The 22413-nt window shown below is 40.1% G+C and overlaps 1 protein-coding gene across 1 annotated transcript; it reads right to left on the bottom strand.

Annotated features, from left to right (window-relative positions):
- Positions 1-274: 274 nt before the first annotated feature.
- LOC102717242 (sacsin) lies at positions 275-20943 on the bottom strand. The gene is made up of 13 exons (XM_040522993.1): positions 20398-20943; positions 18384-19113; positions 12036-18022; positions 9631-11117; positions 9237-9500; positions 8076-8293; positions 7269-7540; positions 3946-6955; positions 3730-3862; positions 2575-3095; positions 1570-2481; positions 1317-1490; positions 275-806 (listed from the first exon to the last, which is right to left on the bottom strand). The coding sequence occupies exons 1-13, from the start codon at positions 20733-20735 to the stop codon at positions 609-611; spliced, it is 14244 nt and encodes a 4747-aa protein (XP_040378927.1). The 5' UTR covers positions 20736-20943; the 3' UTR covers positions 275-608.
- Positions 20944-22413: the final 1470 nt, after the last annotated feature.

The raw sequence follows: 22413 nt of genomic DNA, 5'->3' as shown, positions 1-22413 counted from the left end.
ACTTTAGTTTTCACCATATCAATTATTCCTCCAGTTTCATAATTCTTGTACTTTTAGATAAGTATGTGATCAAATTTTTAAAACATTGACTATTAATATTTTTTAAAATATTTATTTTAAAAACACTAGGACAATACATATAGATGAATTATAAAAACACTTTAATAAAAGTATATATTTATTTGCCTTTTTATATATAGAAAATCACGGTAAAAAATTAATCTAGAAGATTATATCGTTATTTCAAAACAACAATAATTATTAAATCGGAAGAAGTAAATGTTAGTTTGATTAAAAAAACAATCTTTCTAAACGCACGAGGCCGATAACCACGATAAACGAGCGGCTATCGTTGCGTTTTGAAACATGAACAGGACTAGTTATTAGTTAATCTTCAGAATTTGCCTCGAATCGGAAGCAACGATTTTCCAAAGAATCTGCACAGTAAAATGCATCATTGCTGTACATGGACGTATACTGCATATTTACACCCCCGATTTTACGGGCCCGTAGTTTTCCAGGTAAGCAACTACCGTGCCTACTATCATACACACTATTGGGCAAGCCAAAGCTGTGGTATACGGTTAGTCAGGCGCCTTCAAAAATTTCTAAGGCCTGAATATTTTCATCATTCTGGATACTTGCGTCCGGCAAAATGGGCATCGTGAAACCGAATTTGAGCATCGATTACAAAGAACGTGACCGCATGGTATTATAGTCATGTTGACCTCCGCATTCAGGCAAACACGGCATGACCATGCTGACTTGGCAACATCAGCTTCTCTAACTGCTGCCTCCGCCTTCTCCTGCAATGACAGTTCAAACAACTTTCAGCGTCCACAATATGCAGCGTATCCAGTTAGTTTTCAGAGTAGCTGAGTCACTATACTAATAAGCTTATGATATGATATGATATAATACCATACGATATAACATGCAACGCAATTATGCAGGCTGTGGAGTGTGGGTCTCCCCTGGAATATCAGGTTTCTTTCTATCCTGATATTATACGTGTTCTATGTAAACATAAAAGGAAATATCTGGAGATCCTCGACAACAACCGCTTGACCCACCATCATCTCCACCTCAAAGAAATCATGGTACATAGTGTGTGTGAAGCAGAATCCATTATGCACAAGTAATAGCATGTTGTTCAACAACAAAGCCAATCTCACATCATTTTTTCTCATTCTCATTAGGTGTCGTGGGTCACAGCTCAACTACTCTCTTGGTATACAGAATTGAGTAAAAGATATTATTGATGTGCCAATAACATTGAATATAACAACAACCAAGAAGATATCGAAGTGGCAAACCTGCTCCACGAGTAGAGCCACTTGAGATTCTTTAAGCTGGTCTTGCAAGGTAAGAGTAGTCTGTAGAAGTGTTTCCTTCGTAGCATCCATCCTTACCCCTGCAGCTGAAAGCATATCGTGGACTGCTTGTACCAGCTCGGTGGAAGATACCTTTCCATATTCAAGGCCAGTAACCTGTGAATCGAAGTATGATGAGAATTAGGACAGCACATACAGCTAGCAGAACTAGAAATTGCATGGGCACAAAACTAACCACATCATTTGCAGCTTCAGTTCCTGTGTTGATTGGTGAGAGGCCCTGCTGTCCACCACCTGCAACTCTACCACTATCCAATTGCAAAGGTGTAGTAGAGAGATCAGCCATTGAAACGCTTTTAAATGAGTAAACCTGGCTGGAAAGTAGGATGCAAGTTTCGCCAGGTGAGGTCTCCACAGGGAACCTGTAAAGCGCTTGGCCAGCTGAAGGCCTTACATCTTCAGGAACTCTACCATATCTGAGCTTTTCACCCTCTTTTCCTGTCTTCCATGCCACGATTTCTCCATTATAGAATGGTCTTAAGGGAAGGAATTGCACCTGGCGAGCATCTTGAGACAACAACTCTGCTCCCAGGGAACCATTGTACCTTCCTTCACGTTTTGAAACTCCAAAATCAGCGCCTAGATGAAGTATTTTAAGCACTTCTTTCTCTGTGCCATCTGGGCATGCAAATACTGAAGCAATCGGCAAGATCACTGGTGCCCCTAATCTGTAACTAACAACCATTGCAATAACATCATGTATTGTCAAAAAACCTGGGGGCTCTGCAACTAGAATATGACCTGTGGATTTGTTGAGAAAACAAACACTTCTGTGCTTTCCATTGCTTGACCATTCAGGAAATGGAGGATGCTGGCTGCTTCTTGTAACATCCTGGAGCATGGGAAGTAGTAGAAAGCGAGTATGGAGACGCTGAACAAACTGCAGGTCCTGTGATATATCCTCTAGTACACTTTCTATCCTCACCAGATTGAGTGCTTCAAATGAAGGAAAATGATTGGCTACCCCAATCATAACAATCCTTAATGCATCTTGCACAGATTTACTAAGCAACTTCTCTTTTATTCTGTCGAGAGTAACAGAGCAAATGCTATGCACCATCTTCAATTCTTCCTTTCCATCCAGTTCCTGACAAGGGGGCAAAAAACTCATGTTCATTTGAAAATTACAAAATTAATTAAACTTATAGCCACAAAATGAGGGATCCTATAACAGTAGTACCTCTACAATGACATCAGAGAGCTTCTTCACACCCAATGTGTTGCAAATATTCTGGGGAAGATCTGGGTGAGAAAATCTTATCCTGGATGTATCTATGTTACTCAGTAAATGAGAACCGTATGGGTCAATATATACACATGATACAGCTGAGACCAGCCTGCAACCATCATCTGGTATTACTGAATCAAATATGCCTTCTGATCCATCTGCTATAGCCTGGTTGACACCAGAACACATGAAGTCCAAGATTTCCATCACTGCACGGAGTTCATTTGGATTCAGGCGTTGGTAACCACATGCTTTTTGTATATCCAAAAGAAGTTCCCTTGCATAAGAGTTTGTAAGGCTCTCCTGCATCCCAATTTCTCTGAGGATGGTGACGAATGGAAGATAAAGACTTGGAAGTTCAAAAGCAAAAGGTGACATGTTGATTGTCAGACGAACAAAAAGTGATTTCACTGTGACTAAGCGAGTTCCATTTGCAACCGGTATAAACGCCAGCGTATGCAACTCATTTTTCTCTGAAAAATAAAGAATATAACTTGAATAGAGTATTGATAGATCTCTTTCCAAAGAAACATAAACACATTAGTTTTCTGTCCAGCTATCTTTAACTCATTATACCACAAACAAAAAAACATATGAATAGGGCATGCCATGGTAAGTTTAGTTTAGTCAACTATAGTTTCTTACTGTGGTTGTCAATATACACGAACGTACTAAGAAACACATTACATATGTTTTTCAATTCAAGTTAGTGCACTGAGAATCAGTTCAAGATTTCAAATTCTTACCAGGAGAAATATATACTGTAAACAGATTTGTGAACATGCAAATTCACATGAACTGTTGGACGAGAGTTGGGCGTATCAGATTTCATTTGGTCTTACAAGTTGGTTGCCCTCACAATTAGCCAGACAAATTTAGTTCACTCAACCCTTATCCTAAATCCTACAGGGCCCCTTTGCATCATTGCACTCAAATATGACCATGCTAGTAAATTAAGTCTTTTCCAGCAAAAAAAAAAAAAATTGGCTGCTAGTAATTGAGACCCAGGAATGTGAAAAGGCAAAGAACTGAAATCATTGTTACATAATGGCGACAAATATAGGGCATATACAGGAACGTAAACATAATTTTGGTGCATTGTGCTACCTGAAGAAGATACTGTTCCCCATATTTTATCCAAGTATTGCAAAATCTGTAGAAAGGCATCTTCTACTGTCATTATCCCTGAAGAAGTTGGCCAGTGTGCTAGTGTGTCCTCGCCATTGCCTCTCCCAACACTCTGCTTTGTTACCGTAGAGAAAATAAGAGAGCATTTTTCATATGATATAAAGTATAAACGTATAAGCATGTTATGACATTGACCTGCAAGTGCTTCAGAACTGTAGCGAAGGCAGGAGGACTCCGTAGTCGAAATGCCCCCCAAGAATATTCAGGAGGGATAATAGCTTGATTGGTAAGAATAGGAGCAGAACTCCATGCTAACGGCCAGTCTTTTGATAGAATAGATTCACTATATGAGGCAAGTACCCTTCTACCACCTCTCTTCCCACCAATACTTGGGAAACCTTTTTCGGCAGGAATAAATGAAATTTTACCAATCCTTTCACAAAAAGAACTATCATACAAAGTAGCAAAATTAGCAAGAATCACATTAACAACAGATTCTGCCAAAGACCAAATCTCAAAAGGAATTTCATTTTTGTTGTCTGAAAAGTCTGCCTCAAAGTCATTAGGATCTTCTAAAGATGACATGATATCATTTCCGATGGATTCTATTTTTGTTGCACACTGAACTATCATATCAGCCTCCGTAGATGTTCGAAGACCTGCTTTTCTGAGTATAACAAGCCAACCATCTGACATGAACCTTTCGGCTGGGAACTTGTGTCTCTCCCCAGAGAATACTGAAGTTAACAAAGCATCTGAAGGGTCAAGTAATTCCCTTGGTTTGAACAGATCTTTACAGAACTCATTTGCACTTGTCAGAAAATTAGTCTCCTTCAAGGTGTTTACTACAGAAGAGTTCAGCTGCAGATCTTTCCAGTTAGCATACAAGTAAGCTAGAATGTCTTCCTGATCTTGAGCTGATTTATTTCCAAATCCAGGCAAAGCAAACCTTACTAGTATTTCTTGGTCAGTCAATTGTTCAACTCCCAAAGTCTGAAGAAACAGATTTGCATTAGCTGTGCTAGTAAGGCACCGGGAATCATTGGGGTGAAAGAATGCTGTGGGAGAAATAATGCAATGATCAGACCCTGAAAGACTAGTGTATGTTCCTGTAACTGTTTTATAAATTGGAAGCTCTCTCAAGACATCCAATTGTTCTCTCTGATATAAGTGGTCACTGGACAATCTGAAATCTGAGACAAACAATGTAAAGAGTTTGTCACAGTCTTCACTTGATAGACTAAGTGGCAAAGGTAAATGGCCACCATTTTTTGTTGCAACCAGTTTGGAAGCAATAATTTGTCCAAGAGTCTGATCACGTGAAGGAAACAAATTGCATATTGCACCACCCTCCGGAAAAGATAAGTCGAAAACTGGTATGTTCAGCTTGTAAAGCAGAGCAGGTAACCATGGAAACTTTGAGTTCATTGACTGAAATGCAGCATCAAGTATACTGTTCTCTTCAGCTTCGCCAGTATCATCTCCTGGGTGGACAGATGTGCCAGCTACTCTAGCTGCACTATCAACAACCCCACTGTCAGGATTTGAATCATATGCTGGTGGTACAAATAATAGATGGCATTCTTTCACACGGCAGAGAACGGGCTTTTCTAGATATGCTGGAATTAAGGGCCAGTCAGATAAAAGTGAAAGGTCACCATTCATTGAACTAAATATTTTCCAGAAGCACCTAATCCATTCAGGACTTGGTCCAGCAGTCGATGAATTAACATTATTATCCCAAGGAATCCATGGAGACTTCTTCTCTACTGTAAGGTGCACCCAATGTTCATCAAATATGTGCTTCAAATGGCCTGATAATAAGTGAGGAGAAAAACTTCTTAGCTTTAGAGGTCTATGAATAACTTGAGTGGTGAGCAATAGCTCCAAGAAGGCCTTTTTTAAACATTGATGATGGATAAAGTGATTCAAGAATGGGCGCATCAATAACTGCTGCTCCTCACTTGCTATCCATAGTTCAGTAGATCCCAGCCTTGTTAAACATTTTGTCGATGTTGGAAATGGGACTCCTTTGAGTTCTGTGATGATAGATGATAGCACATTATTTTCAGCAGCTTGGGTCCTATGGGATGCTGAGCCACCAGTCTTGCTGATATCCTCAACAACCCCCCGACCAAAGTCATACAGGGCTTTTCCAAAGTATGTAACAATTTCAAGTGCATCACCCCCAGAAGCACCATGTCTCTGTGTATCTCTATGGTAAGAAAATGAGCTGATTGAAGAAGGCATAGAATGTGATGTGGACGAATTCATCATTTTGGATTGTTGATTGCTAATTCGTGATTCCTCATGTATATGAAGATCTGAGAACCGGTATGGGTCCATATCTGAGAAGCAATATTCAAGAACATCTATATATGTTTCAATAGATCGGGGTATAATGGATGAAGAAGCTTTTAGTAGATCCCTAACCATCTTGGGCCTGATTTCTCTTACATTAACTCCAACTGCTTGAATTTCACTAACCAACTCCCAGGGTACAGAAAAAACAGGGTAGTGCTCTTTAATGAAACTACAGACACTAGTAGATGGCAGATTATCATCATCTCCACTCCCTGAGTGGGATAAGAACATACCCTCATCCACTTTAACAAGATTCCCGCCATAAAGTTGCCACACAGGAAGATCAGCCAAGCGTACATAGAAAGGTCTTATCACTTGCTCTACCAAGGATTGCCAATCTGCTTTAGATGCTCTGGGTGAATTCACATTAGTTACAGTAGAGCCATGCCCAGTGAGTGAAGCAGGATGCTGCTTTGATCTGGGCCAGAAAGAGTATACCCTATCACCATAGGCCTGTAAAATTGTACTCAAAGAATGTGCTGATCTTGATTCAATAGCAGAAGATAGAGGGTCCTTCCTAAGCTTTTGAAATTCCAGGACCATCTCAACATATGAATCACGCACGCACAGCATAAGCTCCTTATTCCATGCCTCAACCAACTTGTTTTTACTCATTTCAAGATCTGACAGAGATTTATCATGTGAGCTGCCAAAAATGTACCGGCCACCATTATGCCTCACAATAAAATGACCTAGAGTTGTGACCGGCATGCTTATAGACCCAGATAGTGGTAAGGGAGATAATATGCAACTGGATGCATGTGTATTGGTTGATACTCCATTTCGAGCTATGTGTGCCGCTACTCCAGCAACAGGGGTTAAGCTATAGGCAAGATACCGTCTGAAATAGAAAAGAATCAACATGCATTATGCCAGAGGTCCTTCGACTAGTTCACATGTTTAAAACATTACTCCCTCCGTCACAAAATATAGACTTAAGCCCTTTTTTCGGGGGATTAAGGTTAAAGTGAGGAATGTTTTTGATTGGTTGAGAGGAGGTAGGTAGAGAAGTAGTTGTATTTTGAGACAAATTTGAATCCTAGAATTAACTATATTTTGAGACGGATGGAATATTAATTAATAGTGGTGAATGCAGGTAAATTCAAAAGTAGAAAAGATTCTGAACTTATAATATGAATTGAAAGGGGCAAAACCTGTCGAGAGCCATGTTTCGTGTTTGCCCTGATCCAAGGCAAAGCGAAACAAACCATTTGTCAATATAACTGCAGCCACCGTCAATCACATGCACATCAATAGCTTGCATTTTAATAGCTGCACTTGTACTTGCAAATATTCTGGATAACTGAAATTTTCTCCATTTCCTTTCTGAAAATGGATTCCTTAAAGCAGCTACTGATGGGTCAATAAGTACAGAATAGTCCAAGGTTGGCTGAGAGGCTCCATCTTCCCATGTTGATAAAGATACCTGATTGAAATCGCATCCATGATACATTAAATGTTGAGCAGCTTTTTTCTAAGATTATGCTTTAGAATCACCCAATAAAGCTTTCTCAATACTATTTCTGAAAAACTGGTACCCATGCTCACATTCCATTGTCAGTTATTACTTATTAGCATGGCATGCAGTTTACCTTCAGTTTTTCACTTCCATCATATAAAAGTAAAATTAACGTTATGAATTTAAAGACTTGTGCATGAAATACATTTGATGAATTAATCGATTTATTAAATTTCTGGACAACAACGTTTGGCCGGAAGTGGCACTTTTTGCAATAATATAATAGACCCAATGTTTTCTGTCCATAAAATATAGATATCATTTTTATAGTATACGCGTAATCATAATTTTGTAGACATTTGGGTGTGCACATATTATGATATGATCTACATGTATGGGTTTTTCAGATTTTACAAAGTCAAAAGTGTAAGATCGAAAGAATAAATCAGGCAGAAATTTATAAGCTGCCATAGAGTAATGGTTTTCAAAAGACAATTATTACCTGAATGATTGACCTCAGGGATAGGAGAGTGCTCGATGGATTTTGCGTAAATCGATCAAAAATATTCTTTACTCTATTGCAACCCGCTTCAAGTTCTTTCAGACACTTTGATGATAAAGGCATACGAATAACAGTGGAGTTTGCTGAAGATAGTGAAGCCTCCTGTATAACGCGCATTGGGGTAAACTGGTCATGAAATCTCTCGACCAAGTCATTTCCTGAAAAGACAGGTAGCATTTAAGGACTACACTCGATTTCCAAACATCAGAAAAATAGGAGACTATATAATGATATTAAATGAGTTCGTCCAAATGCAGGCATAGTTCTGCCATGAAGATTCACAGAGTAAATGATTTCTTAAATTCTCATGTTGCAAACAGGGATGCGACACTTGCAGTAACATTAATAATACATTTAGCAGACTTGGAATGATATGTTTCCCAACGTGGATCAGATTAAGCTTTAGTGGGTAATGAGTTTTGGTCTTCAATGAGGCCTTCTGCCCAAAAAAGTTTGGTTGCATCATATCCTGCTTCACTGCCCCTTCTCGGCTGCCTTTTGGAACACAATCAGCATACACCCGGGCATACCCTCAGTTCATCTACTGGCTAGGATCAAGCCCCCTACAAGATTACCAACAGACCACTTCCAAGTCTTCCTTTTCCTATGTTTCTGGTTATTATGGAGCAACAGGCATGATGTAGTGTTCAGGTACCTCCCACTATCCATGGGACATATTTTGTGCAATGGAATCTCTGAACTCAATGTTTGGTCAGAAAGCTTCCCAGAAGAAGACAGGAATGCAGCCCCACTCTGGAAATCTCTACTCTCCAACGCCATCTCTTCTATCAGGTCTCCATCGCAGCATCTTAGAAAGGAATCAATTCCTGGTTTGTCTAATGTATCTCGACTTTGTAATCTTGAATTGTCACTGCATCTGCAGTGGATCGGCTTTCTCTAAAACCTGTAATCAACTTTGTATTGCCTTGTCGGTTTACTTTAAATCGATTCAGGTGTGGAGACCTCCCCACCCACCCCATCCCTAGTGACCATTCAAAAAAACTGTGGTTGCATCATGCATAGTGTGCACAAACTAAACAAGTTATGGTCATATTTATAATATTAGTAAATGAACAAACATGAATTTAAGTAAAAACACACCTATCAAAGAGAAGAATCTAGCTGATGAGATAGCAGTGGAAGTCGTGCCACCAGTCAAGCCCAAGGGATCAAAAATGTAGAAATAGCCACCAGAAAGAATACTCAAGGTATCACACACAAAATAACTGCTAAGAAATCCGAGCCCATAGTTCAGAATGTTTCCCTTCAATTTCCATGGAGGAGGAAGTTGGAGACTGCAAACTTCTTCTCGGCTCATTATTGTTCCTTCAAAGACAACTGTCAATGAAGAACCCTGGAAGTCACCTATATATTTTTTGGAAAATAAAAATATGTTACTTATATGATAATAGGACAATAAATACTAGCACAATTATCATTGGAAAAAGAAAAATATCAGCAAAATAGCTGACTAGGGAGACAATTTCTATCATACCTAAACTCTGCTGCAGCAAGGACTGTTTAGGATGTTCTCGTTTATCATAGATAAGGTGCACTTTCTTCGCATTGCAATGATCAGCTAGCTCTATTAGGTCAAACAAAAGAAAGTCGCTCTCACCATATAAAGCCAGCAACTCACTTATTTTAGCATATTCCATGCATGGCAAATCTGTCATTAGCTCATCATCCAATAATGATGATCCACGAAGAGATCGAACCCCAAGCCTGTTAGCTAGATCATTACCAATACTAAGATGCACAAAGCTCTTTGAAGTAGTATCAGCATTCATCCAGGGTGCATCATTATAAACAAGATTTCTGGCAGGTGTCAAAACACCAAATGAATCCGGAATTAACAATGAATTCAGCAACACATCAGGTGCTTGACTATCAGGATAACAATCAACAACTGCTTCCAAAACGCGATGAACAAAACTTAGTTGTTCTGTAGACAATGGCTCTCCTTTGGCATCGCTTTGTAAACACTGAAGTACATTCAGATAATCTGCTGCATCGAACGTCTGCTTCACCCCCAAAACCGACAGTAACCTCTTAAATTCCGACAGTTCAGATGGAACTGCATAAAGATAAGGATGATATTTTACAGGTGAATCAAAAGCAAGTGCCTGAGGTTGCACGAACCTATCACCTATATAAACCCATGGGTGTCCATCCAGATTCCTTTTTAGAATGTTGACATCAGCAGTGTCGATAATATCTTGCAATTTTGAGTAGATTAGTTGAATCTCCTTTTGCAGAACAGCATCATTGGCTCTGTCTTCAGAAAACATATTGGGTTCATCATAAGACTTGGAGATCTCAACTAACTGGGAAGATAAAATGCTCACATTTGGTGGGTCTAACCAACCAAGTTTTCTTTGTAGATACATGGAGCAAGAATCAGCACTAAGAATCCGCATTTTTGATGAAACAAGCCACATCTGCGATCTTGGCCTTGTTATGACTGGAGGAGCTACATGATCTTCCGATATGAACCATGGAAGTCTTTCTAGCAATGGTGCAACATGGACTGGACACCAAGATATATTTTTCAGCTCTGACCAAAATTCATCTTCTGGTAGATCATCATCGAAGTTTGAGAACAAAGACATAATATTTTCGTCTGGGTCATGCCCATCCTCATCATTTTTTTCTTCAAAATTTCCATCAGTTTTAGAGGCTTCCTGATTGTCATCCTCATGGAAGGCTTTTTTATCTTGTGTGTTTGAATCCTTGAATTCAAGAAAACTTAGATAGGTAAGTAGCTTTTTCCCATGCTCAAATGCATCATCCTGTTTCCCTGAACCGTGCACCAGTGATACTGACCTTGCAATGTCAAGCAAAGTACTAAAACCCAATTTACTTTTAAGTCCAAAACTTGCAAGCAATTCAATTACTTCAGTTGTCATGAACAAATCCGAAGGAAAGAATGTTTCTTTGTGCAGCAACTTATGTAACTCAGGCACACGAGGATCATAAAGTCTGAAGGAAAACAAAAGTTATTTCTATGTACTGAAATCTACAGTGAATGGAAGCAGGAAGAAAAAATGAAATCCATGGTAAGTCAGGGACTGGAAGTAACAAGCTCATTATTGATGAAAATAAAAACAAATTGCAGATTACATCCAATATAGAGTTATCAATCAAACAGGTTTCAGTTATTTGTTTCAACTAGATGAATGCCCATGTTTTGCTATGGATAAAAGAAAATATATTAATATTGCCTAAAATAAATAAAAATATAATTTCCATTAAATGTGTTATACATCTTTTTTATAGGGAATATCACCTTATATCTAGCTATCTATTTAGATTTGTCTGTTTCTTAATATTAATAAGTTCAATGGAAAATTTCTAAACTTTATAATGGGGGTAGGTGGGGCGGCAGATTCACTGCCACCACCGCTACCTTCTTTTATAGGACTAGTTAAATACCCGTGCTTTGCTACGGATTTTATGATGTGTTATCAAATTTTCTTATATGAAATAGTCACCTTAATTTAAATGTATATATAGATATCAATCTATATTTAACTGGTTTTTAATATCAAGAAATTTGAGGGCTAAATTGTAAAACTATAGTGATGGTAGGTGGTGGTGGCGGCAGATTCACTGTCACCACCACTACTCCTTTTTATAGGAGTATAGATTATAGATTATGAAGATTTACTTCTACATGGCATGGTGTTCATCAAGTATCAAAGGAAATACTGACTGATAGATTAGACAAACAGCACACTTACTTAGCATACTTTGCTCACATATATCGTAACAAGCAGATAACAAATGAACATTAGTCCAGTGCTAATGCAGATAACAGATGCTACAGCATACAAGAAAAGTCTACCAACCTAAATACACTTCTATATGCTTGTGTGTGAGAGAGGGAGAGACAGAAACCTGGAGGGATGTACCCATGCACCACTAGCAGCCAGGACGAAAGGGATTTCATATAATGCAGCTCCCACAGAAGTATCATTTTCTATCAATAGTTTCACATCACGAAGAATTGCTGAAACAACAGCTGGCTGGGAGAGAAACTCAGATATTCGAGGAAGTACATGGTCCTTGTAAAATTCAGCTTTTTGAGGCTCCCTAATAGCAAAGTATGATTCCAAAATTGACTTCTCTTTTGCCGATTCTGTTCTTATGAAATTTTCATTCAACAGATCCTCATGAACACCTTCAGGTTTAAGCCATTTTCTAGGATTTGTCAGGCTAACAAGCTCCCTAGATTTATAGGATTCAAATATAGGGAGATTCTTGATTGTATTCATATGGGAGGAGCTCATGTAATTTCCTGAAAACCACTTTGACTGGAAAATAAAACTGCGTAGCTCATGTGTTTCTGCCAGTGAAATACCCATGAACAATTCCTTACTGTCCTGAAAATTACAAGCAACAGACTCCACAGCATTCAAAACACCAACTGCAGTGGCTTCCTGAACAAAATTTGACAACTGCGGATGTTCTATCTGCAGATCCGATCTCAGAAAGAAACATCCCAGTTTCTGAAGCAACGAGTACATATTTTCACTCCACCCATCATCTAATATTACATTTGAAGCATTGCCAAGTTGCATAAGCTTTCCATCTACTAGTGGTAATATAGACCATTTTGCAAAAATTGAAAGATCTTCACATGAATGTCGCAGGAAATTCCAGAGTGACACCATCCATTCCACACTTGGCTGACCTTGCTGTCCAGGAGACCAAAACAACTGCTTAGCATGCTGCCATTCAGGTGGCAATATCCTAGGCAACAACTCAAGGAGAAAATTGCAAGTGAATAAGTAAATGTTTGACCGTGCAGACCAAGCTATGTCATATAACTTCTTCAAAATGACATCCGGTAAAGAGTTATCAACAACAAGATGTGGTATGGAATCCTTTAGAAGGTCAAATTCCATTTGTGAAGAAAAGAATACTCTTTCACCCCCTCCTCGGTTACTAAATGTTGTGAATGACCCATTTGCCAAAGGAAGAAGAGCCAAGCCCTGCAATTTATCGGGAAAGGAAGGATCCCCCATGTCACTCAAGCAGTACTCCAGAACAAGTATTGCTTCTTCTCTATTTCTGAAGCCACGCTTTCGTCGGATCAACAAATTCCTCAGCAGATGAGGATTCAGGAGATGAACTGATGGATACACATTCAAGAAATTATCAACTATTGGCTTGGATACGGACACCACAGGCAAACCAGCTTCAGAAAGAACTTCTGCTAGTTCAACTGCCTTTGAAAAACTGAAATCAGGAAAAATAGCTTGCCTTGTTGACACCCAATGTCCCCCTCGAGCTTTTGTATACAAAACATGAAGTCCAAGTTCTGCGATGGATACATAAAGCTTCCTCACCATGGAAGACCATGGTTCCACACTTACAGCAGTAGGCCAAAATGAGAGAAACAGATCGGAGGGACCAAGCTCTTGTGCAATTGCTGCAAGCAGGTGACCATAAGCAGGAGCAGCCACATCTTCAAGCAGTGCAAGATTCCATTCTGATCGTACTCTTCCTCCCCCAGCCATGTCATTCCCTATCCAGATATCCCTTCGATTTGAAGACAGTTCAAAATAAGCATTCACATGCACTGGCATGCTAGTGTTGATTGGTAAAGGAAGAAAGCAGAAGGATCGACCCTCAAAATTTTTCCTGCCCTTAGAGGTTCCAAGAGATTGATGCTTAAGAACCAAATCATCAAGGTTGACTTCAGCTTCACCATATAGCTCTTTTGTATCGTCCAGACTCACAGAATGCAGATAAGCAGCAACAGATGCCCACGGAACAAAGAAGTGAGACTTACTACCAGAGGCAGTTGACAACTTTCTAGCATGGCCCCCACCTATACACTCTGTTAAGATCCATGAATGCAGCAAGCAGGCAGTAGGGCTTTGCTCAAAGACAGAGACCTTTTGACAACTCCAAGGTAAATCACTATCTTTAGTCTTATTCAATTTATTGAAAAATTGATGCCTATCCATTCCTGATGGTTGATTTCCATGTATAAATGCAAGCATCATATTAAGTGCATGAGGTTCTTTGGCCATCTCGTAACTATTATGCTTCGAGACACGATGTACAAGTCTCATCTCCTGACTGTCATTCTCCTTGACATACAGAGTTATATTCTTTATGTTGCGGAGAAAAAGTAGAGCCTCAGATACAATCTCAGAGAAGGAAGAGAAAAGCATTTCCACATCTTGGGGTGTATACTGTTCTCGCTTTATTTGGCTTCTAGAAGCAGCAGCCTCATTCCTAAGAGGGAAGCGAAAGAGTGTACCTGGAAATGGCTGTTGCAGGTTGCAACCAAAGTGTAAGAATGGGGTGAACTGATCAGGGAACTGGTCTAAGATCCTCCTTCCTACAAATTTTATCCTTAAACCTGGATGAGATGGAGATATTCCTGGCAGATAAGAGGCATGCGGATCAAACATAACAATATTCTCACCAGAAACGAACCCAGGAATGTCTGTGAAGTGATATACACAATTAAAGCCAAGACCGAACCTGCCTATTGCAAAAGGTTTCTCAAGTTTGCTGTCTTGACCAATTCGTGAGATGGCATAAAGATCTTGAGGACTAAAAACTGAGTCATTGAAGCAGTAGAGAGCAGGCCCCTGCCATTCAGCCATTTCAGGTGATAGAATAGATGAAGTACCATACTGGGTCTTATCCAGTAAAAACACAACCTCAGAAGCCTTGGCATCTTCTGCATTCTGTACCAACTCAAAGAGAATCCCTGGCCCATCTGCATACATCTCAACAATGTGTTTAAGTCGTGTAGTCAAATCTTCATGCTGTCCAAAAGCCTCAGCAACCCCTGACAAACTCAAATTCATTGAGTCAGAACTCTCAGCAAGCAAGAGTCGACGGAGAGAGCGGACACCTAGCCTTTCCGCCACATCATTAGAAATGTTGCCATGGACAAAATTGTGAACATACTTCTTCGAATTGAAAGCAATGCTTGACGCATTCCCAGTTGTGTCATAACCAAAATCAAGAAGCCAAGGGGCATCATTAAATACAAGTTCAGACGACAGACAGAGCCTAGCTGACGAATCAGGTAGATATATTTGTGTTTGGTGGTCCTGAAACCGAAATTCAGCTAGATGCTGCACAACCAAGACAGCTGTTCTAAGTTCCTCGGCTCCTAGTGAAGTTGAAGCTTTCCTTGTGGCCATTCTGGTCAAAATACTAGCATAATCCACAGGGTTCAGTTGTTCCTTTATGCCAAGCTCCAAGAATAGGTCCTTGAATACTGCTAAATCAGTGGGAATGACACGAATGTATGGTGCCAGATGAAGGTGTCCAGTTAAAACTACTTCATCAGTTTGTGCAAATCCATCCCCCACCCATATCCATCTACAGCCCTCTAGTACCACCTTCACTATATCCATTTCATCGGATCCAATCAAATTACTCAGTAGGGAATAAATCTTAGGCATCACCAATGCTAACTCTTGCCGAAGTGCATGATCAGTCACGATTTCATTGTTCTTACCCAGCTCAAGCAGTTGAGCTGCAATTACACTTCCAGATGGAGGAGACAACCAGCCTAAGCTATATGACAAGGCTGACGAAGTGCATTCACCATCAAGTATGCGTGAGCTAGCAGAAACAATCCACATGTCGTCCTGCATCCTTACTTGCTTAGGTGGAGCAACCATTGATGATACTGAAGGCCATGGCAAAGCTGGACTTGGGGCAGTAACTAACACCGGACACCAACAAATCATTCTCAAATCACTCCAGAATTTTTCAAGATCAGTTTCCCGAGATGTATCACGAGACCTGAGCACGGTGGTAACTTTAGCTAGCATATTTACCTTCCTGCGGCCATCAAATGACTTGTGTACATACCATTTGTGAGCATGAACTTCAAGATATGAAAGGAGCACTTTACCCCTTGAATGGGCCTTGTGGTGATCTTTGTGCACGAGTGAGTCAATGTGCCGAGCACTTTGTATTATGGTATCGATAGATACAGATGTTCTGAGCCCCAAGCAGAGCAACATATCAAGAACTTCTGGGTTTTGAAACAATCCATAGGGAAAGCAATCTGATTCCTGGAGAAGAGCAAAGAGTTCTTCCACCCGAGGATCATAAAGAGATTGAGGACTTCTCAAGGTTCCATTGGTTGTAGGAACAAATCTAAGGACCTTCAAGGCTTCCTTAAACCTTGGATTCTCCAAGGAGAGCTGGGGCAGATCTTGCAGGATAGTTATTAGAATTGAATCACGAAACTCTGTTTGCAACTCATCTAACCTATTCAGAACGTACCTCTGGTAGAAGTTTGATTTTGGCATGCGTTCAATACCATAATATCTCATTATAATATCTTCATCACTTGGGGATATGCAGAAGATAAAGTCACCATTCAGTAAGTGCTCAGCAACACCAAGAGGTGGCAGATACTTTGTTGAACTGGATAAATCTGAGAAACCATAAGAACTGGGAGACCCTCCATCAAAAACCCTAAAGATGGGTAACTTTTTGCATAGATTTATGCTCATATCAGAAAGGTGGGATCCTAAGTACCATTTTGCATCAAGAACAAACTGGTATAATTCATTTTTCTCACCAGGAGTGATGCGCTGAAACAGAGCTTGCAAATCAATACCCTCCAATGAAGCAACCCCAAAGATTGAATGAAGTACTCCACTTGCATCACCATCATACACATAATTAGACAACTGTTGGCACTCACTCAAATACTTGGTGTCTAGTATCTTGCAACCTAACTTGGCAAGGAGTTCCTTCATCAAATTAGACAGTGAACCTGTTTTAATTAATTTTGAGACTGTAGATGCTCTATAAAGGTGCCCAGAGGTAGAAGGTAATATAGGCCAATCATTAAACAAATCAAGGTCATATGAGCGATCCCCAATGTATTGCCAGAAAAGTTTTAACCAGGCTGATGTAGGAAATGAGCCGGCCAATTCTGGATCCCAGGGAACTTGGTTTCGGCACTTCCATCCAGGAGGAAATAGCTGGGGGAAGAACTGAAGAAATGTCCGCCCATCAATAAGTGAAATGTTTACCTGAGAACTATTGGCTATCTGATACAACTTGTCTAGTATTACAGGGGGAATGCTTCGGTCAATTATTCTATCGCTGTCTGCAGAAAGAAGCTCATATTCTACGTCATCACAGACATAATATTGATTCTTCTGTGAAACCTCAGAAAAAATTCCAAACTGTTTATTTGCTAATGGAATCAATGGGAGGCCATTCATGCATTGACCAATATTACCACTGTCCAGATCAGCCAGACAATATTCCAGTAATATTAGATTATGCGATTTTTCTAATGTACCAAGATTTTCAAAATCCTTGAGGAAATTCCGCACTGCAGCAGGAGTTACTATTTTGAGCATGCACTTCATATGGAACTTTGAAAACATATCAGCAATCGCACCCGGTAGACAAACAACAGGCATGCCTAACACCACAAGAGCCTCACTGAGATCATTGCTTCTTGAGAACCCCTCATCATGAAGCAAACTCTCAGCTGGTGATATCCAAGTCCCACCTTTCACCTCTGAGTGAAATACCGGAGAGGTGTAGATAACTTTGTAAATTTGTTCGACAAGAATACTCCAGGGCTCCTCATACGAACCAGTTGGCCATAAGGAATAATATGATACTTTGGAGCCCAAAATCATACGCAACTGCAGCAGCAATTCTCTGAACAATGGAGCAACAACATCTTCTAACAACGACAAATTCCAGTCAGAGCGAAGCTTACCACCCCTGTCCATGTCAGCGCCATACCAAATGTCACGTCGGTTGGACGATACTTCAAAGTAACCATTCACGTGCACAGATAATCCTGTCTTTACTGGCAAAGGAAGAAAACAGAATGCATGACCTTGTCTGAGAATAACTTCCTGCAAATTCAGTGATTAGTAATTACCATAGAGTAACCACAGCAATTGGTAAGGTGAAACTCTGAATCATGCATAAATTTCAGAAGAACATCTGATATAGCATGAAACCCGTTCGATAACATAACTCAAACACACATTTTTGCAGTTCAAGGTATTATAATCAATTAAGTTTGAAGCTTACAGCTGTACAGGGTTTGTTCAGCCAGAAGAATACATAAAAATCCCATCAACGACCATGGTCATATTGCTAATTATTTTTAAAAATATGCAGCAGCAGATAACTAATAGGCAACACCCAACTGTTTCTACAAAATTGGAAACAATGCCCATAAAGAGAACTGCAAAACGAACAAGATATTACCTCAGGTCCGACATTGGAGATGCAAGCAGCAACAGAAGCCCAAGGCAGTAGGTGAAGATCGTAATCCTTGGCAGCAGTTGTTGCAAAAATACCAATTTTACTTAATGCAGATGCCATTCCCTGTACAATAAAATAGGTATAGCTCTTTTTCTCTGTCTTCTTTCCCAAAAATGACTCTGATACAAAATCCATTGAAAAGGAGTCTATCTTTTGCTCAGAAGACTCAGTGGCAGTGCTAGAGAACCTGATGAGGGCTTGTCGATGCCAGCGCAAACTGTCATGCTGTGACCCTATGGAGCAAGAGTACACTATCTTTGGTTCACTCATACCAGATTCCCATACATACATTTCAATTGACAGCACATTTTTAAGGAAAAGTAAATTATATACAGCTTCTTCATAAAGTTGAGCAAACAGAAATAAGATATCATTCTCTGTGTACACTTGTCTCGATAACCGACTACAAGATGCCTGCTCAGCAGTCCTTAAAGGAAAGCGGAACAATGTTCCCTGAAATGGTGCTTTCATGTTGCAACCAAATGCACAATAGGGTGAAAGCTGATCATTATACAGTGTAATTGCTGAAGAACTGACAAAGTCTATGCGTTTTCCAGGGTTTGCAGCTGACACATTCGGAAGATAAGCACCCTGGGGATCAAACAGGACAATGTACTTGCCACTCACAAATGATGGCATGTCCGTCAAGTGGTACACCGAATTAAAACCAACCCTGTGGAAACAGGAATCATGTGTTATCACTCACAGCAAAAATAAATAAATAAATCATGGGCAACTACAGGGTGAACATCAAACAGTGAAACATAACTAGTTACAGTGGCAGGCTTCAGAAGCATCTGCTTCCCAGATAGTACCTTACTGATCCCATCAATGAGTTCTACATCCAGAAGAATCGACAGCCCCTTCTGCTTAGGAAATGCTAATTTTGAGGGGGAATTTAACTATTTGCCACTCTTACCAGCAGTCACTTATCAAATGCCACTCTTTTGATTGTTTCTAATTTTTTGACACTATAGAGACATGAAATGTCCACTCTACCCCTTCCACCTCTTCCATCTTTCCTTCTCATAGTGTTCCTCGTCTACATAGTCTCCTATGTTGAGCATGAACATAATCTTATGGTTGTTTCTAAGACAACACGATTAGTAGGATTCTAAAAAATCCTTCCAACTTGACTAACTGACTGTAATGAATGACATCACTACACGCGTCCTCTTGAATTAATATTTTACCCAAACCTTATTTATAGAAAATTTCTGCATTTCTAAAGTTTTCAAATGACATATTCAGATGTTTCTTTTGCTTGTCATTACAAATTGTTGACAAATCAGTTATTGAATATGACATACTAAAGAAATGAATAAGAGATTAAGTTATCGATATCCATAGCCTGAGCATGAGTTAAACATGGGGTATTATTATGGTCAATTGCATCCATAGATGTTTTATCTGATATGCAAATCATTTTAGAAAAGAAGCATAAAACGATTGTGTTCACACTCAACATAGGCGACCATGTAGACAAAGAACACGAGAAAGAAAGATGAAATAGATAGAGGGATATAACGGCCATTCCACATCCCTGTAGTGGCAACAAGTTAGAAACAACCATAAGAGTGGAATTTGAGGAGTGGCTGCTGGTACGAGTGGCAAATAGTTAAATTCCCCACGCATGAACGAGAAGGAAAGAGCTTATAGCCTTATACTGAAGATAGTCAGAATAAATGAAGTATCTGTTGAATCATTAGTAGCATATCAATAATTCCAGAGTGGTTGTTCAAAATAAACTCAGGAGCTGAGACACTGATACATTCGCTACCCAAACCCATTAATACCTTAACATTATGACGACATGACATCAGAAACACAGTAGCATCTATCAGGGACAAATAAGAGAAGAATCACTACGATTTTACTAGCCAGGAAGCTTAGCATTGCAATTTACAGCTCGAAGCAAGCTTGCGTGCGATAGAGATAGAGAGGAAGGGGCGCTCACCCGAATCGGCCGGTCTTCCAAACCTGAGAGACCTTCCTGCTGTCCCCGATGCGGGAGATGCTGGCGAAGTCCTCGTCAGTGAAAACTGCGTCGTTGTAGACGAGCAACGCCGGGCCCTGCCATTGCGCGAGCGCGGGCGCGAGCAGCGAGCCGGCGCCGTGGGAGCGCCGGTCGAGGCAGAGGCGGACGCGGGAGGCCCCCGCGTCGTCGGCGTTCTGGATGAGCTCCCGCAGCGCGGTAGTGCCCTCCGGGTAGTTGGCGAGCACCTCGCGGATGCGCCGCGTGAGGTCCACCCGCTGCCCGAAGTCCTCGAGCAGCATCCCGCCCCCCGGATCCATGGCGAGGCGGCGATCGAAGCGGAGAAGCTACCGAGCCATTCTGAAGCGCGAGGAGACGAGGCGCCGGCGGCGGCTAGGGTTTGGAAGGGGAGTAGGCGAGGGAGAGGGTGGTGCGATTTGCCGATTTGGGCGTGTTTGCCTCCGCCCTCGCTGCGTTGGTTGGAGATTTGACTCCGCCTTTGCGCCGACCGAGCCTTCGTCGTCGGCTCGTCGCCGTCTTCTTCTTCGAGATTGCGGGAACCAGATGGAGGGGCTCCCGGCACCCGCCGCTGTCTCTCTGACGTGTGGGGCCCACGTTGGTGTCTCCTTTCCATTACATACTTTTTTCTTTTTTTTTTTTTTGATTTGGGTGCTGCTCTGTTGGGCCTTTAGTAGTGAAACGGCCCAGTGTGGACTGCTAGCTGGGTCCACGAGACTCATCGTGTGAACAGGCCATTGATGCACGAGAGAAGCCCATTTTATTGGGCCACAGTGCCACACCATGTGTTTTCATTTACTTGTTATTTGATTTTTTATCACCTTTTAGGAGCTTGCAAATCTGTTCTTTCAATTTGTTACTCAGAAAGAAACATTAACTCCTATAAAGCAATACATGCATAAAGTCACCTCATTATAAAATATTTGCTATTGGATCATATTAGTACAGAGACAGCACGATTAAGAAGTTCCGTGTTATCTATTTAATTCAATCATTGATTGATCACTCTTTCACATCCCCACCCATCGCATCATAATGCATATTTGTGTTCCTATATTTTTTAGCATAACCAATCTTCATACGGCTACGATTCTTTCGTTATTCTGTGACCTATAATTTACTCTATATATTGTTTATAGAGTTTTTTTTATCATCTTTGGAAAGTATCTTAAGATACCAAAAATTTTAGTATAAATTTTTGGTGTCTTACCATACTTTTTACACTAAAAAGTATAGCATCTTGAGATATTATTATTTTTAAAGATGGTAAAAAAAACTCTGGTTCATAACATAACGACCTTTATTAGCATGGAAGTGAAAGATGTCGGTGACTTTCTTTTTAACGCCTTAAACCCAGCGGAAACCAACACCAAAATATATGTTAGTCCATCTATACATTAATTGTTGATTTATTAAGGTTTTATAAACAGTTGCAATATGTATATAATTTATCATATATCATATGTATCAATCATACATGTACAACTTTAGTATACTGTGTATATATACAACTGAAAATATATAATGAACCTAATGTTTTCTGTATCATCATAGAGAAGTTCCTCAGCAAAGGGCGGGCTCTCGCTGGGCACTACACGCTCACCGAGATAATAATTCATATTTTACAGATGATTTTTGGTTGACATAAGAATTTAAATGCCTCTAGATTACGTACCCCCATCATTTTTAGTTGACATAAGCACTCTTGTTTTGTCAATATATTTGCATCATTTTGCATAAGCATGTATTTTTTTGTGATTATAGTAATTAAAAGTCAACCATATTTTACTGCATGAAAAATATTGTATTTTGGTTCAGAATTGAGAAGGTGGAAGCAAAATCTAAACCGCTGGTGCAAATTCAATGAGCCGCATAGTTCTTATGTAGTAGCTAAATAACCGTATGTTGCAAAGAGATTTTGAAAATAGCAAAAATTACGTCTTTTTAAAAGTATTTTTAATTGGTTAAAACAAGACCGCG

Source organism: Oryza brachyantha, chromosome 4 (assembly GCF_000231095.2).
Source record: "Oryza brachyantha chromosome 4, ObraRS2, whole genome shotgun sequence".
Lineage (NCBI taxonomy): Eukaryota > Viridiplantae > Streptophyta > Magnoliopsida > Poales > Poaceae > Oryza > Oryza brachyantha.
The sequence above is the reverse complement of the archived record's forward strand: the minus strand, read 5'-3'. Positions and strand labels throughout refer to the sequence as shown.